The sequence below is a fragment of the Mus pahari genome, chromosome 21, assembly GCF_900095145.1.
Source record: "Mus pahari chromosome 21, PAHARI_EIJ_v1.1, whole genome shotgun sequence".
Lineage (NCBI taxonomy): Eukaryota > Metazoa > Chordata > Mammalia > Rodentia > Muridae > Mus > Mus pahari.
The window spans coordinates 20,154,194-20,171,103 of NC_034610.1; the positions used below are offsets into that span (position 1 = coordinate 20,154,194).

Below are 16,910 nucleotides of genomic sequence, written 5' to 3' on the forward strand. Positions count from 1 at the left end.
CGACTGCTCTTCCAAAGGTCCGGAGTTCAAATCCCAGCAACCACATGGTGGCTCATAACCATCCGTAACAAGATCTGACTCCCTCTTCTGGAGTGTCTAAAGACAGCTACGGTGTACTTACATATAATAAATAAATTTAAAAAAAAAAAAAGTAAGAATTTCTTCTCCTCCTCCATCATCATCATCGTCATTAGAGGTGGGAGTGGGCACGCAAGTGCTTGGATAGAAACCAGAGGACAACTTTTGGGAGTCAGTTTTCTTCTTCTATTGTGAGTTCCAGAGATTGGATTTGAGTTGCCAGGCTTGTGCAGTAACTGCTTCTAAATGCTGAGACATCTCAGTGGCCTAAAAGTATTTTTAGAGCAGTTCTGTAGTCACAGCAGACAGGAGAAGCTCCAGAGCTTTCCCCTGTGTTCCCTGTGCACCCCAGCCTTATTGACAGAGTTCAGAGCAGAGCCGGTCGCCTGATGCATGGGGCAGGCCTGCACTGGCCTGTCACAGGTTACCTAAGCCTGTGGCGACCAGGCTTCCGGTTCACTAGGTTGGTTGGTTGGGTTTTTATGGCATAGAAACAGCATAGGAAAGAGAAGACACCCCTGAGAGTGGAGTGTGAGCTGGGAACAAGCGTAGTCTCAAAAAAAGCTCTGTGCTTTCCTGGTTGTTTATTTGTGTGGGGGCTGTGGATATGCATGTGTGGGGAAAGTGCTCATGCGTGTGTGTTGTGTGAGAGCCTGAGGCTGACATCAGACCTCAGCCTCTCTCATGCGCTCTCCTCATGCATTGATACAGAGGCTGCATGCCCATCTGGAGTTTACATGAGTGCTAGGGATTTGAACTCTGGTCCCCATGCTTGTCCAGCAAGGGCTTAAAGCCCTAAGCCATTCCCTCAGCCATCAGTGATTTTCTGGTCACACACTAATGTGACCAGGGCTTGATTGACATTTGTTTTTTGTTTGTTTGTTTGTTTGTTTTTCCTTTTTGAGACTGGGTTTCATTTCACCTTAAACCTGCCATGTAACTAAGTAAACTTGAGTGTCTGTTACTTCTGTCTGTACCTCTCAAGTGCTAGGACTACAGGCACGGGTCACCGTGCCCATGCCATGATGGGACTAAACCCAAGCTTGGTGCACACTAGGCAAGCTCTCTACCAGCTGAGCTATCTTCTCAGCCAGTTCCTAGAAGAATCCTATCCCAGTGACCAGGGCTTCTCTCATCTCTGACTGTGTATGGAGGCTTTCGGGCAGTCCACAGTACAGTAGCTCTGACCCTTCTTCCTCTTGACTGAACCGTGGTTGCTCACCTACTCAGTGGTGATGGATGGGGGGCTGGCTGTACTTTGGGCTGCTATGCCTAATATTACTGTGAGTGCTCAAGGCCAGGTTTTCTTGCATCTGTTTTCCAGATAGTAACTTCGTATTGGGCAGCTATAAGACTGAGCAGTGCCCGAAGCCACCACGCCTATGTCGCCAGGGCTACGCCTGTCCACACTACCACAACAGCAGAGACCGCCGTCGGAACCCCAGGAGGTTCCAGTACAGGTGGGCTCTCAGGGACCACAGGCAGGATGAGTCTGAGCAGTCTCCCAGGTGTTTGCCATCAGAAGTCCACGTTGGCTCTAGAAAGATGCTCTGCTGTAGCCACTGACCTCATGGCTCTGTAGCCCTTGCTGCCTCCCCTCACCTGACAGATTCAGGGCCATGAGGCTTCTTTACTTCTCTCCAGAGGTGGGAAGTTTTGACTACAAACCCAAACTGACTGTGGAAGTGCACCCCATGCTGGGGAGGAAGCATGTGCCATGGTTGTCATAGAGATGCTCACTCTTAACGTTCCCCATTGAGGATTCCCTGCTCAGCAGTGCTGTCACTCACAGGCAAGGACGATGTAGGGGCGAGTGAGGTCTCTGCCCTCAGGCGCGGTGGTTTTCATGATCCTCCCACTGTTGGCCCTGTCAGGTGATGGGGATCTTAGCTGGGCACACACCTTCTCCGGCCTATCCAGCACCTTGTGTGTTTTTATTGGCACTTCTGATAATCTACCTCCCTTGTACCATGTACCACCCTGTCAGGAACTAAAAGGGGGGCCCTGGGGAAGAGGGGGAAGGGGAAGAGCCACACTCCACCAGAGTTCCACCTATTCTCTGGTCAGTTAGGCGTGGGAGGGCTGCCATACACCTTCCACGCAGCCCCTGGTGAATATTCAAGCCTCTGACCCACTCTTCAGGGGGTGGCCAAAAGGGCAGCCCTACCTGGGAGCCCCGGAGCTACTTTGCTAAAGCCACCAGGGTTATGGGAGAGAGGGATGAGGGAAGAGGTTCCCAACACTGAGGAGAGTGAGTGCAGCAGATCTTGACTGGAGCACAGGAAGACCTTCCATCGGAGATTAGGCTCATTAGGAGAAAGCCTGTCCCATCCTCCAAGCACAGTGGGCCTTGATGAGCAGAGACAGTCTATGGCTTTAGAGCTTTATTATAGAAAGGCGGGGGGGGGGAGAGAAGGGAGAGAGGGGGAAGGCTAGGGAGAGAGGAGAGGGGAGGGGTAGACGAAGAGAGGAGTAAGAGAGGAGCGAAGACAGTAGTGAGGGCTGAGAGTGAGGGGTTAGAAGAGTGAGCAGTAAGAGAGGTGGGGGCCTAACAACCCCTCTTATGGTCTTCACTGTTGCTAGGTAACTGGGGAGGAGTTTAGCCTGAAGGTCAGAAGCTTGGGACATTGTCTACATGAGTTCTAGCCATGCTTCTCCTGTTGGGGCTGTGGGGGGCGGTAACTTAGGCAGGGGCCAGAGTTCCAGGAGCATGAGAGAACGCCTACCGTGTCATGAAGGTGAATTATCACCCTTCGGGATTCAGACCTCAGCTCGACTGTAGACCAGCCTGTCTGTGCACAGCCCAGTTCCCCACAGCACCCTGTCATGTAAGGACTGTGCCCCACCCGACCGTCATCCCACCTTTGGCTTTTCTGGGGTGCAAGGCTGATAGCAGAGCACAGCCCTGGTTCTGGGGTGCTTAGCTCCTTACCTTCCTGATCTTCATCCGCCTCTGGGTTGGGGTTCCATGAGCCTGATGGTCCCCCATCTTCCAAAGCATCATGCTCCAACCAGCCCTCTCTGTATTGCTGGCCTCCGGAGCCTTTGGGCTTGCAGACCGCACTCCCAGTGGCCCAGGTCCTCGGTCCCCACAGGTTTCCTTACAGCCTTTATCTTTTCTTTGCAGAAGCCTACCCTCTCCTCTTTGTAGTAACCCCATGTCCCCTTGAGTGCCTAGGGACACTGTTCTTCTCTAGACAAAGATGGTAGGTTTGTGACTTCACTGCTCTCAGAACAGCTCCAGGGTCAAGAGACCTGAACAGAAAACCAGCAATAATATAAATAAATGGTGCTGTCACCACTGCCTGGCCTTAAGAGGCCCAGTGACTATCCTTGCAAAAAAGATGGAAAACCAGGCAAAGAAAAAAAAACATGAGTTCCAGGGGTAGGAATTTTTGACCCCAAACCCAAACTGGCTGTGAAGCTGCCAGAAAGCATGGGAAGAGTGTGGAATGTGGTCACTTAACCTAAGTCTCAGAGTCTACTTGGGTCACCTCACACACTGTGTGTCCCTGAGCCAGCTGGTCTCACCCCTCGGAGGTGTGACTCCTATGGTGGACACAGGTTTATCCCGTTCGCCTTTGCATTCCTCGGGGTGGGGGTGGGGTGGGCATGCGTGGTCACTGCAGGCTCACTTGCCAGATTCTTAGAACACAGGGTATGCTCTTGTGTCCTAGGTCTACGCCCTGTCCTAGTGTGAAGCACGGTGATGAGTGGGGCGAGCCCTCACGGTGTGACGCTGGGGACAGCTGTCAGTACTGCCATTCCCGCACGGAGCAGCAGTTCCATCCTGAGGTAGGCATTGGTCAGGGCCAGACGGGACTACTGGCAGCTCAAGAGGGGCTGACTGTGTGTGGGGTTCTCACTGGAAGGGCATGTAGGACTCAGAAACACCATGTGCTATAAGGTGTATTAAATCAGCCTTGGAGGAGTTAGGGAAGTGTGTGGGGGGGGGGCAGGGAGACAGGAAGGACCAGTGAAGTGAAAACAGCACTTGTGTCTCCCAGGAAGGGACAGTTGTCGCTAGAGAGTCCCCCACTCCCCCAGCACTGGCTGCCCCATTCCCAGTACCTACTGAGGTCCAGCTGATGGAGTGTAGCCCACAGCTCCACCCTGAGTGCCATGTGAGATGAACCGCCTATCCCTGAGCAGCAGACTCTGAGTAGTGAGGATGTCCCAGGTTCAAAGGTCACCGCATAGATGGGAAGGGCTGGCCTGTGGAATGTTCTAGATAGGTGTTTGGCCCATTCCTTATGAGTTCCCCTTGGCTGCTCAGTCACCAAACAGAATGCATTCAGATTTGAATTAAAATGAAAGAGCAGGGGGAGGAGATGTTTGAAGAAGACTACAATCTGGACATAAAGTGAATACATAAATTAATTAATAGAAAGAATGAATAAGCAAACAAACTGTCCTGGGCATCTAAGTCTGCAGGTAGTAGGGCTAGGCTAGAGGCGCTGAAGGACATGGCTGTGTGCAGGCACAGGTGTGCTAGTGCAGGGCTGCTGTCGTGCCCTCCTTGAGCCTTGTTTTGGTATCTAGGGAATGTTGGCTCCTGGGTGCCAGAGTCTTCATTCTTTCCCAGGTCCCCATGGTGAGGTAGTGGGCAGTCTGGTCGTAAGCACCTGTCACTGAACAGGCACTGCTTGAGCTGCAGCTGTCTGCCAGACAGATTACCTTCCCAGAGTGTCACATAGTCTGTGCCTGGAGGTCTGACAGACAGACTTGACTCTGGCCAATACAGTTTGCAGAGAAGAGGGTTTTTAGGACCAAGGGCATCCAGGGGCAAACAGTATGGTGGCCATCTTTCTGTCACTAGAAAGAAAAGGGTTGTGTAGCTCAAAGATTTGGAGGTTCCCAATCGTGATCACAAGCATATCTCATAGTTTTAGGGGTCTTACACTAGGCCCTGCCTTGTCACCGTTCCAGCATCTTCTGGTCTAAGAGCCAGGCCTTCATAGACTTTTGGAGACGCTGCAGGTTTGTTCTGCAGCTGGGACGTGCTCACTCGCGCTGTTTGCTTCTGTGTTCCGAGTAGCCAGCTGCGCTTCATAGAAAACAGATCACTAAGCTGCCATGTTTTGTCTGATTTCCTAGATCTACAAATCTACAAAATGCAACGATATGCGCCAAACTGGCTACTGCCCTCGGGGCCCTTTCTGTGCCTTTGCACACATTGAGAGTAAGTAGACAGTCTTGGGGGGGGGTGGACCTCAGCCATCCTGTGGCCAAGTATCTCATTCAGCAGCTCCACAGTCTCACAGAGTTTTGGCTTAACACAGTGACCTGGGACTAGGCATGTCTGGGAATAATGTATATAATGCCCGTTGAGATAGCTGGGGTGGGAGCAGCGAGAGGGAGGGCTCATGCCTCATGGCTGGACCTGCCTTGGCCTTTGCACCTGGGACAGACTAGACCTGCAACACTTGAAAGGACCCCTGTCCCCAGGCCTCCTGGGTCCCACCTACCTCCTGGGGATACGGATCTATTGTCATTCATGTGCTCACCTATTTTGCTGCTGTCCTGGTGGGACTGAGTGTCAGTGGCTTTGTGGAGTCACTTTCTGTCGCTGTAGCTGGAGGTGCCAAGATCCTTAGTTGGGCTTGGCCAGCTGGCCTCAGACCCTATTGTCACGTAGGCTCATAATTGATTCTCTAAAGCTGCTCCCAGTTCTGGAGTCTGGGTTCTGGTGGTTATAAAGTAGTTGCAAGCTCAGACTTCATTTTCCCTTCTAGCTGGAATGGCAGCTGTTTCTGATCACATTTGACATGTTGTTGTTCATGTTAAAAATGATTAAATCCAAACAGCACTCTTTGGGGCTGGAGAGACAGTTCAGTGGTTGGGAGCATGCATTGCTCTCGCACAGTTGAGAGCTGAGTCCCCAGCACCCACATCAGAAGTCCCACAACCACCAGGGAACCGAATGTACACTCAGGGACCCCAGGAGCACCTGTACTCCCGTGCATACACCCACACAGAATACACATCTTAAAACAGATTTACTGTGTTATGCATATGAGTGTTTTGTTTGCATTTGTTTATGTGTGTTACATGTATGCCAGGTGCCTATTGAAGCCAAAAGGTGTTGCATTCCCTGGAACTGGAGTTACAAATGGTTGTGAGTTACCGTGTGAGCTCTGGGAACCCAGGTCCTCTGCAAGAGCAGCACGTGCTCCTAACCATTGAGCCACCTCGCCAGCCCCTAAAAAGAATTTTTTATTTTAATTACATGGCTCTGTGTGGGCTGGCCTGCCGTCCAGAACAAGGGAAGTGGTTACATCAAGCGGCACTCTCCACCTGTCCTGTGGGCCAGCTGGCAGCCCCTCGGTGCCAGCTACTCTGTTTTTTCTTGGCAGAGAGCCTGGGTATGGTGAACGAGTGGAGCTGCCGGGATCTCAGTTCTAACAGCACCTCAGCTTACAGCAGCCAGCCTGGAAGTGTAAGTGGGCATTGCTTGGATCAGTCCTAGAGGGGACAGGCATGGGGTAACGTTTGGGTGGTGTGGCTGAAAGCAGTCTACAGGTGGAGTTGTGATTCCTCCTCAGATAGCCTAGAAAAGTCCTGGCCATTTTCTTGCCTGGGCTGGAGCAGGACTGCATGCCCCTGCCGCACTGCTTCCCGGGATTCAGCGTCCAGTGCCTTGCCACCCTCGGCTTTGCAGATCCCTTGGGCTATCAGTCCTAGGCAGTCGGAGGTCATCAGCAAGTGGCATCTGATGCAGCATCTCCAGTCTGTTACTCGACATTCCCATGCTTTGGGTGAGGGGCACCCTGGATCTGATGGGTGTGATGAGGATGGACAGCTCTCTGACTTAGAAGTCACTTCCTGTTAGTGTCAGAGTCAGCCACTAGAGTAGGTCCCTGAGGAGCCATCCCAATATAGGGACAGGATGTTCAAAAATGGACTTAAAATATCATTTGGTTCTAAACTGTTTGTGTGACATTGACGTAGTCCTGAAGTTGCTGGGCAGTGTGGCTTATGCCCAGCACTCAGGAAGCAGAGGTAGGAGGTCTCTGAGTTTGAGGGCAGCCTGGTTTATAAAGTGAGTTCCAGAAACCCTGTCTTAAAAAAAAAAAAAAGAAAAGAAAAGAAAAAAAAAAAAAAACCAAACTATTAAGAAAGAGGGGGGAAAAATGAAATCTCCTGAATTAGTTGAACAGAGCCGCTCTGCTCAGCTCATGCGGTCATGGTGTTGCTGCACTTGTTGACTGAGCCACTGTGTTGGGTGGACCCTGAGTCTGTTAGGGCTCCTGAGGTTCTGCAGGCGTCTCTTTGTGGTCTAGGGTTTAATTACTTTTGTTCTTTGACCCTTCTGCCTGAGGATGGTCCTCTGTGCCTGATAGGGCAGGTTCCGTATGTGTCCTAGGTGTGGCAGGTGTCCTCTGCTGCTCTCAGCTCAGAAGGCCCCAGTCTGTGATGCTCTGTTGCTGGTGTCAGTGAACTGTCCCGAAGGTCCCTCTCTCTGAGTGAGGGTGGAGGAGTGCCTGTGGATGAGTCATCTCTACATTCTTTCCTGCGCTGGGCCTGGAACCCTGCGGGCACTCTGTAGACCCAGAACTTTCCATGTCTCTTGGAATTGTCACAAAACCCTCACAGGGCCACTTGAAATGCTGGGAGCTCTTCTCCTTCAAGAAGGCACAGCTGGGCCTGTCTTAGGGTTTCATTGCTGTGAAGAGACACCATGACCAAGGCAACACTACAAAGGACAACATTTAATTGGAGCTGGCTTACAGGTTCAGAGGTTCATTATCATCATGGCAGGAGCATGGCAGTGTGCAGGCAGGCATGGTGCTAGAGGAGCTAAGAATTCTACATCTTGATTTGCTGGCAGCCAGGAGGGGACTGGATTCCACCCTGTGAGTAGCCTGAGCATAGCAGACCTCCCACAACGTGACATACTTCTTCCAACAAGGCCACATCTCCTGATAGTGTCACTCCCTATAGCCGAACTTTCAAACATGAGTCTATGGAGCTAACCCTGTACAAACCACCACAACTCCCCTTGGGCAATCCCTGTACAGACTCAGCCTCGGTGCTATTTGGGTCGAGTAAGAGACCTACACATGCCCAGGCCTTTTTGTTGAATAGCTCCTTGGCTCTTGGTATATGTGTCGAGGACTGTCTTTTCCTGAGTGATCCAAATGTGGGAAGAGCTTTGGGTACCAGTGGATAGAAACTGTAAACACTTTCTCAGTGTTTTGTAGGGTTGTCGGTTATTTTTTGTGTGTGTGTTTTGTGTTTTTTTTTTTTTTTTTTGAGACCAGGTCTTATTCTATGACCTAGGTTGACCTCAAACTCAACAATCCTCCCACCTCAGTCTCCTTTGTAATGAGATTACAAACCGAGTCCAGCACACCAGCTCCATCACTTTCTAAATTCTAAACAAAGTGTAGGCCTGTGTGTTTTCAGAAGATGTCCCCTTGCCTTTCTAACCTTAGTGGTCCTTCTATTGCAGGCCAAAAGGAAAGATTCCCCCTCTGAAGGAAGCCAGAAAGCTACTGAGGACAGCAAGCAGGTACAGTTCTGGGGCATGGGCTGTGCTGGGCTGTGCTGGGCTGTGCTGGGCTGGGCTGTGCAGCTAGACGACATGGCGTGGCTTTCTGTTAGGCCTTTCTGTGTCCGAACTCCACTGCTGAGCTAAGCCCCCAGTCCCACTGCCTACTTGTTCTGTAATTGTTTTCTTTCTTTTGCTCATATTCATGTGTCCTTTGTTTTACTGTTAAAAATACTGAAGACTGGTGGTGACAGCGGTGCACGCCTTTAATCCCAGCACTTGGGATGCAGAGCAGACAGATCTCTGTGACTTCAGGACCAGCCTACAGAGCAAGTTCCAGGACACAAAGAAACCCTGCTTTTCCCCCTCCCCTCACCCTGACAATTGTGTCCTACCTTAAAAACAAAATCAAAGCCTTATAGCATTTTTTTCTCCGGGAAATGTAGGCCCTTCAGTCAGCTGCAGCCACTGTAACAAAGTTTTTCAGGCAGAGGCTTGAGCAACAGAACTCTTATTTTTTTTTTTTTTTAAGATTTACTTTTTTTTTTTTTAAAGATTTATTTATTTATTATATGTAAGTACACTGAAGCTGTTTTCAGACACTCCAGAAGAGGGCGTCAGGTCTTGTTACGGGTGGTTGTGAGCCACCATGTGGTTGCTGGGATTTGAACTCTGGACCTTCGGAAGAGCAATCGGGTGCTCTTACCCACTGAGCCATCTCACCAGCCCCGATTTACTTATTTTTATGTATATAAGTATACTGTAGCTGTACAAATGGTTGTGAGCCTTTATGTGGTTGTTGGGAATTGAATTTAGGACCTCTGCTCGCTCCAGTCAGCCTCACTTGCTGGGCCCCTGCTTGTTCCGGCCCAAAGATTTATTAATTATTATAGATAAGTGCACTGTAGCTGTCCTCAGACACACCAGAAGAGGGCATCAGATCTCATTATGGGTGGTTATGAGCCACCATGTAGTTGCTGGGATTTGAACTTAGGACCTTTGGAAGAACAGTCAGTGCTTTTAACTGCTGAGCCATCTCATCAGCCTGCAACAGAACTCTTATTTCCAATTCCTTGAGGTTAGAGACTGAGGTAAAGGTGGGGTCAGGCCTGGGGCCTCTCCTGGGCCCACAGACATGTGTACTCACTGGCCTCACAGGGTTATCCCTTGGCGCATGCCTTTGTCCTCATCTCTTACAAGGACAGTGATCTTATCATAACCTACTGAGTCTGTAAAGATTCTTGGGTCCAGATTAGGTCACACTCAGATGTCTTGGTCATAAGGGTTCCCACATGGTGGATTTAAGGGGCACTGTTTAGCCTATACTCCCATGTTCACGAGCCTAGCATGTTTATTAGAGTGGACATCAGTGGCTATGGGGAGCCTCCCATCTGAGGGAATACAACCTGTCTGTGTTCATTAAAGCCCCCTAGCAATGCCCTGGTCCTGTGATGGGGGCTTCATGTGCCCCCGACCTCAAGACCTCTTCCCTAACCAGTTTAGCTTCCCTATGTTAGTTCGGACTAAGTTGTCTGTTTTAGGAAACGAATTTTTGTCTTGATACAGCTGCCCCAATGACTCAAGATCATTTGTGTTTCCTTACACCATAAAAGAATGGTGAGCATTGCAAGGCTCCGCAATCCATGACCGTAACCCCGAATCCCAGGACTTGGTAGGCCAAGTCAGGGTCATGAGTTCAAGGCTAGCCTTGGCCATCGGGTGGAAGCCTGTCTCAAAATGAATAAGTAATCAATCAATCAATCAACCAATCAATTAACCAGCACTGGCTCAGAACTTGCTCTGGGTAAACTGTCACTTCCTCTCTTTCCTGTGATTTCTGCTGCCCATATGGAGTTAGGGCAAGGAGAGGAGGTGAAGCATTCATGGGTCACAGGGACAGGGTATTAGTTGGGGAAATTGAAGGGTTCTGAAACTTGTGGTGATGGTGTTTGCACAGGGTGGATGTATTTAATGCCACAGAAGTATACAAGAACCAGGTCTTGTGCTCTGGCACATAAATCCCAAAGCTTGAGGCAAGAATATCACTGAGTTCAAGGCCAGCCCGGGTTTATAGTAAGGGTGTATCTTAAAGGTTAAGAATCAAGGACTGGATGGGACTCAGTGGTAAAGAGTGCTTACATAGTGTCTTAGTCAGGGTTCCTGCGCTGTGGTGAAACACCATGATTGAAAGCAAGTTGGGGAGAAAGGGGTTTATTTGGCGTACACTTCAACATCACTCTTCATCATTGAAGGAAGTCAGAACAGGAACTCAGGGCAGGCGCCTGGAAGCAGGAGCTGCTGCAGAGACTGTGTAGGAGAAGCGCTGCTTGCCATTGGCCCGGCATGGCTTGCTTAGCCTGCGTCTTAGCTAGGGTTTCATGGCTGTGAAGAGACACTGTGACCAAGGCAGCTTTGGTAAGGGACAGCACTTAATTGGGGCCTGTTTAGTTCAGAGGTTCAGTCCATTATCATCAAGGAGGGAAGCATGGCTGTATCCAGGCAGGCACGATGCAGGAGGTGTTCAGAGTTCTACATCGGCAAACAGTAAAAGACTGAATCTCTTCGGGCAGCAAGAGTCTCAAAGCCCCCCCCCCCCCCACAGTGACACTCCAGCAGGGACACACCTATTCTGACAAGGGCACACCTCCTAACCCTACCACTCCCTTGGCCTAGCATACTCAGACCACCAGAGCCTGCTTTCTTATAAACCCAGGAGCCTGCCTAGCTCTGGCACCACCCCCCAGTGGACTGGGCCTCGAGAGATGGCTCAGTGGTTAAAAACACTGGCTGCTCTTCCAGAGGGCCTGGGTTCATTTCCCAGCATGCACATGAAAGCTCATACCTGTCTGCAATTCCAGTTCCAGGGGATGCAGGTAAAACACCAGTAATCATTAAAATATAATAATAATAATAATAATAATAATAATAATAATAATAGAATGTCCTATATCTAGAAAAAAATTCAATTTAGGTTCCCTCCTGTCTGATAATCTAGCTATACATAAAACAGTTAGCATACCTAGCATGCGTGAGTCCTAAGGTTCAGTCCTCAGTGCCATATAGAAGTGTGTACTTAAGACTGATTATGAGCCAGCCAGGTAGTTCAACAGGTAAAAGAGCTTGTCGCTGTGCACGGTGACTTGGATTTGATCCCTGAGACCCACGAGGTTAAAGGAGAAAACTGACCCCATGAGTTGTCCTCTGATCTGCACACATGAGTATTCATATACATACCCCCAGTAAATAACATTAATAAAAACCAGAATGGTTAAAATGATTAATCTTGTCCTATGTATATTTTAAGAACAAAAAAGAAAAGGGAAAGAAAGAAGGAAAGAGAAGAGAAAAGCCAGGTAATGAAGCTGCCTTAGAGGAGGCCCTGGCTGGAAGAGTCCCTGTCTGCCTCTCTCCTTGGAAACTCTTAGGTTGACCCATTGTGGTTGTACATTTGTGACTATTGTAACTTTAAGGGAAAGGACACGATGATGTTACTCAAGTAGTCTCCTGGAGCCTTTACCTAGGGGACAGGGGTGTGTCCTCTGCTGGTATGACTGGAGGGGCCTTGTCATAGTGTCTGCCATGAAAACCCATGGTACCACATGCACTGATGAGAGAACCCCAGATGTGACTGCCCCCCTCACATCTGAGAAGGACCTTGGCAGGTCCCAGTGCCCCAGGCTGTGTGTCAGTTCTCAGATGGGCCCTGGTGTCCCACAGTCCAGTAATGTCAGGCACATAGCCCTCAGACCAGTGTGTTGATGCCTTGGCAATAACACTGTGCCAACTTGCAAGTCTCTGCGTTCTTGGTCTCGGGTTTAAAGTCCAGAAAAGTGGTTTTGGCTTTGTTGTTGTTGTTATTTTCATTTTCATTATTTTAATGTATGTATCTGGATTTTTAAAAAGATTTATTTATTATATGTAAGTACACTGTAGCTGACTTCAGACACTCCAGAAGAGGGCGTCAGATCTCGTTACGAATGGTTGTGAGCCACCATTTGAACTCATGACCTTCGGAAGAGCAGTCAGTGTTCTTACCCACTGAGCCATCTCACCAGCCCATGGATTTATTTTTGTCTGTGTGTATGTCTATGCACCATATGCATATCTGGTGTCCACAGAGGCCACAAGAGGATGATGGGTCCTTGGGAATTGGAATTACAGAATGGTTGTGAGCTGCTATATGGGTGCTGGAAACCAAACTTGGATCGTTTGGAAGTCAACTTAATTTCTGAAGCACTAAAGTCTCAGAGTGACAGAGCACTCTGGGATTTGTGGCCGCAGTTCCCTTGTCTACTAAACACAGTCCTTTGGGGGTGACATGTTCCCCTCTTATTTGGGAAGAGGTGTGTACGTTCCTAGTGTACTGAACTCAGGTGAAGTCTGGAGTTGAAGGTAGACAGGTGGAGGGGTTAATAGTGATTGTGACCCAGAATGCTGGCCTCTCAGTTGTCCTGGAATGGACCTCAGCATGACTGGCTGGGCCCACTGGTGAGTATGGTAGCTGAGGGACAGCACAGGTCCCTACAGCTTCTGTGCCTGTACCACTAAGTTGTTGGTTTCCAGATGTGATGTGTGTTCTGGTGGTCTACTGAGAGCTGGTTCACCTCATGCTGGTAACCATTTCTTTTAGCCCATGGCCAGTGGCTGTAACTCGTGTCCTCTCTCTTTGGCCCAGGCTCTTCTGTCACTCCTGGGTGTGCGGTCCCTGGGTACCCTTGTGGGACTCATGGGGGATGTGAGGGCCCTGGTGTTGGCTTAGGGAGCCCTGGTGAGGTCCAGGATTCAGGGACTGCTTTTTCTCAGATAGATAGTCCTAGGTTCAGCACATAGATTTGATTGTACTGTAAGTGTCCATTGTATAGAGACATGCTGGAGACGCCCAGCCATGCTGCTGTGTGTGTGTGTGTTGCTGTGGGGTGTGCTGCTGTGTGTGTGTGTGTGTGTGTGTGTGTGTGTGTGTGCTGCTGTGGGGTGTGCTGCTGTGTGTATGTGCTGCTGTGTGTGTGTGCTGCTGTGTGTGTGTGCTGCTGTGTGTGTGTGTGTGTGCTGGTATGTGTGCTGCCATCTGACTTGTTTCATCTGGTGTGTCAGATCAAGATGGTGCCAATTTCCCCATTTTTCACTTTTCTGGTCTCTGATTGGGTGAGAACTGGGGAGGAGCAGAGGGGCTCCTGGGAGGCTGGGGAGAAGAGTGGGCAGATCCACAGCCCCTAGCCTGTCACGTCATGGGTTTTGTGAACAGACAGACACTTTGCAGCTATGTATGTCTGAGTGACAGCGGGACAGCCTGTTGTGGTCAGTGCGTGCTAGTGAGCAACCTCTGACACCTGAGCTGTTGGCCGTCTTTACGTCCGTCTGGGGTATCTCTGCTGCTGCTGTGTTCCCAGCGGCACCTGCTAATAACGTGTGTGTTTTTTAACAGAACCACCTCGCAGTGTTCTCAGTGGCTCACCCACTGGCCCACAGCATAAGCTCCAGTGTGGCGTCCAGCCTGGCGTCCAGCGCTGGCTCGGGCAGCTCCTCCCCTACCACACTGCCTTCGCTCCCTGCCCGTGCCCTTCCACTGGATCCTGCTGGCAACACTGTGGAGGCAGTCATAGGTGAGTCCACACTTGTTTTCCTGGGCACGACCTTTCGCACTGGGTTGTAGATGTTGAGGCTGCGCTGCTCTGTAGAAAAGCCAGAGGTGTCGTGCTTTTGTTATCTCTCAGTGTGAACCATTCAGTGCTGTGTGGTTCTCCGGAGGGCAGGATATGTGGAGCCCGCATCATATACTGCACAGAACACCAAAGAATCGTGTCAAGTTAATGCTTTGACACTAGAAAATGAGGCTAGGGAGAAATGGAACTAGAAACTGATGAACTAAAAGTGAGGGTATTGACAGGGTCAAGGGGAGAGTTGTAATGAAGCCTTGAACAGGTGAACGGAGCTTCAGAAGCAGCTGGCCTCATGCAGTGAGGGAGGACCAATGTAGTAGTAGCAGAGCCAGCGTGATGAGTCAGGGCCTGACCAGGAGCCAAGAGCCTGGGCAGAAAGGCCGAGATGAGTTAACCAGATAGGCTGAGACCAGGGGCGGTGAGGAACCCTGGATCCTGTGCTCACAGTGCTGTGAGTCACAGGCGCCATGCTCTGAGCTGCTGCAGACCGTGGTTACGAGGGCCTAGCTGATGCAGACTGCAGTGAGAGGTTTCGTTTATTTAAAAACACAGAAATGTTATGGGGATATGTTTTTATTTTAATCCCAGGTGGAATATGGGGCTGTTTCAAATTCTCCACAGTTGCTGACTATGATTTGCCTTGTGCTCTCTAGCAGGGGTGTGATTTTGCTCACTGCAGATAGTTTTTGCAAGTGTGTGGCATCTGGAATTCTGGGGACTTTTCAGAACCTATGTAAATGCTAGAGCCCCAATAGAAAGGAGGAGCAGGTTGGCCGGCTGGTGGTTGGATGCTGTTTGCAACAGTTTGTCAACATGTTCGAAGAGAGGAAAAGGAGAAATTAGATGTCCTGCCTGTAAAGATGAAACGTGCCCCAAGAAACTGACACCCTAACCAACAGGAAGCAGTCTTAACCTGTGGCCGCCCTCATCCCCTTCTTTTTCCATCTTCTCTCTTTTGCATTTCTTCAAAATGGAGTTTAAGTTTTGCAGGGCGGTACCCTTTGAACCTTTCTGTATCTGTGTGCATCCTCCTCTTTGACCTGCTCAGCTCTCTGTGCTAATCCATGCTGCATTCGAATCTTTTCTAACAGGTCCTGCTCAATTCTGCACTCTTTCCTCTATTCTCTTTGTTGTTCTTCCGGTCTGGGTTTCTCCACTTTATCAGTTTTACCTTTTACCCATCCCTGTTAGCTTTGGACACCGCCTTTTCTATTTTAGAAGAAATCTCTTCCTCATCATCAGATGCAAGCATTTCTTTAATCTCTGCCTTTTGTGAAACATCACCCATTTGTTCCGTGTGGTTTGGGGCTGAAGGTCTGCACACATCATCCCTTTCCTGAGCCGAAAGCCACCCAGCTCTGCTCTTCCTCGCCATTCTGTGATCACTAGGGCCTAGTTGACCCAGGCCTGACTTTTTGTTTTGTTTTTTTAGATGTTAATTGTTTTTATTTTATGTATATGAGTCTGCCTAAATACATGTCTATGCAGTGCATGCACGAGTTGTCTGTGGAGGCCAGAAAAGGAGGACAATTGGATCCCCTGAAAACGGAGTCACAGACAGTTGTGAGCTGCCTCATGGGTGCTGGGAATTAAACCTGGGTCATTGAGCTACCCCTCTGTCCCTGAATGCCTATATCTCACCCTCCTGGCACTTCCATTCTACCACAATGTCATCCTCTTCCTTGTGACCTTGGGAGATACACAGAAGAATAAATGGCATTTGTGATTTAGAGATATGGAACTAGGAAGATAAGCCCTGTAGCTTTGGGCCGGTTGTGTTGCCTAGGGACCCAGAATACAGGTGTCCATATTGATGTATGGCAAGTAGCAAAGTGGCAAGCCCTACTAGAGGACATACAGATGTGTACTCAGCATTCCACAAGACAGCACAAGCTCTGTCCATACATGTAGGGCAGCTAGAGTCCTACATTGGATGTAGACTGGGAGTGATGCCCCAGTGCTGACAGAGTTCCCTTCACCATCCTCAAGAGACATTAAAGATAGCCGTGTACTACGTGATGCTGCAGTGTACTACGTGAGGACAGTGCTGGACTTGGCACCGCCACAGCCTAAGGAGCCGTTTCTTGCTGCAGTATGTGCCCTCAGTACCTTTCCAATCTCGATTTCACTCAGGATAGACTCTGGCTCTTCCATTCTACCACAGATCACTTTTCTAAGTCACTGCATAGTCTTGTGGCTAGTGTGGTCTCCTCCACTGGACGACCTGAGTCCCACAGGGGCTCTGTGTGTCTCACCTTCTGAAGAGCCCTCTAGAATTCAGGCTTATCCAGCATCAGGTGGCCATGTAGGCAGTGGGAACCACCACCTCCCTGTTTCTGCTGTCGGGTTCAGGAAGAGAGGGAGGAAAGTTGTGTAGGTCCTAGGTGCTGTGTCCACAGGATTATTGCAGATGGACATTTGAATCTAGAGACTGGCCTGCAGTTACCTCGGGCGTTTGCCCACTCCCTCAGGCTCCTTGATGCTCTGAGAATGCCGCTGGCCTCAGGACGTGACAGTAGCGATGGTAAGGAGGATGCACAGCAGAAGAGTGCTGAGGGGGAGTTAGACCCCAGCCCGCGCAAACCCCAGGGCGCCACGGACACTGAAAGTGTCTCAGGTGTTTCAGACGGACAGATGCTTTAACTAAAGTAATTCTCCTAGCCATCATTTATTTATTTTTT

At 49.8% G+C, this 16,910-nt stretch overlaps 1 protein-coding gene across 4 annotated transcripts in view; it reads left to right on the top strand.

Moving 5' to 3' along the window:
- The window catches only part of Unkl (unk like zinc finger), a 45,813-nt gene that overhangs the window by 17,210 nt on the left and 11,693 nt on the right, over nt 1-16,910 (top strand). For all 4 annotated transcript variants that reach the window (XM_029532917.1, XM_021221280.1, XM_029532918.1 and 1 more), the window contains exons 5-10: nt 1,403-1,538; nt 3,756-3,873; nt 5,176-5,260; nt 6,435-6,517; nt 8,534-8,593; nt 13,995-14,172. In XM_029532917.1, coding sequence (XP_029388777.1) covers nt 1,403-1,538; nt 3,756-3,873; nt 5,176-5,260; nt 6,435-6,517; nt 8,534-8,593; nt 13,995-14,172 — 660 coding nt within the window. The remainder of the gene's footprint in view (nt 1-1,402; nt 1,539-3,755; nt 3,874-5,175; nt 5,261-6,434; nt 6,518-8,533; nt 8,594-13,994; nt 14,173-16,910) is intronic.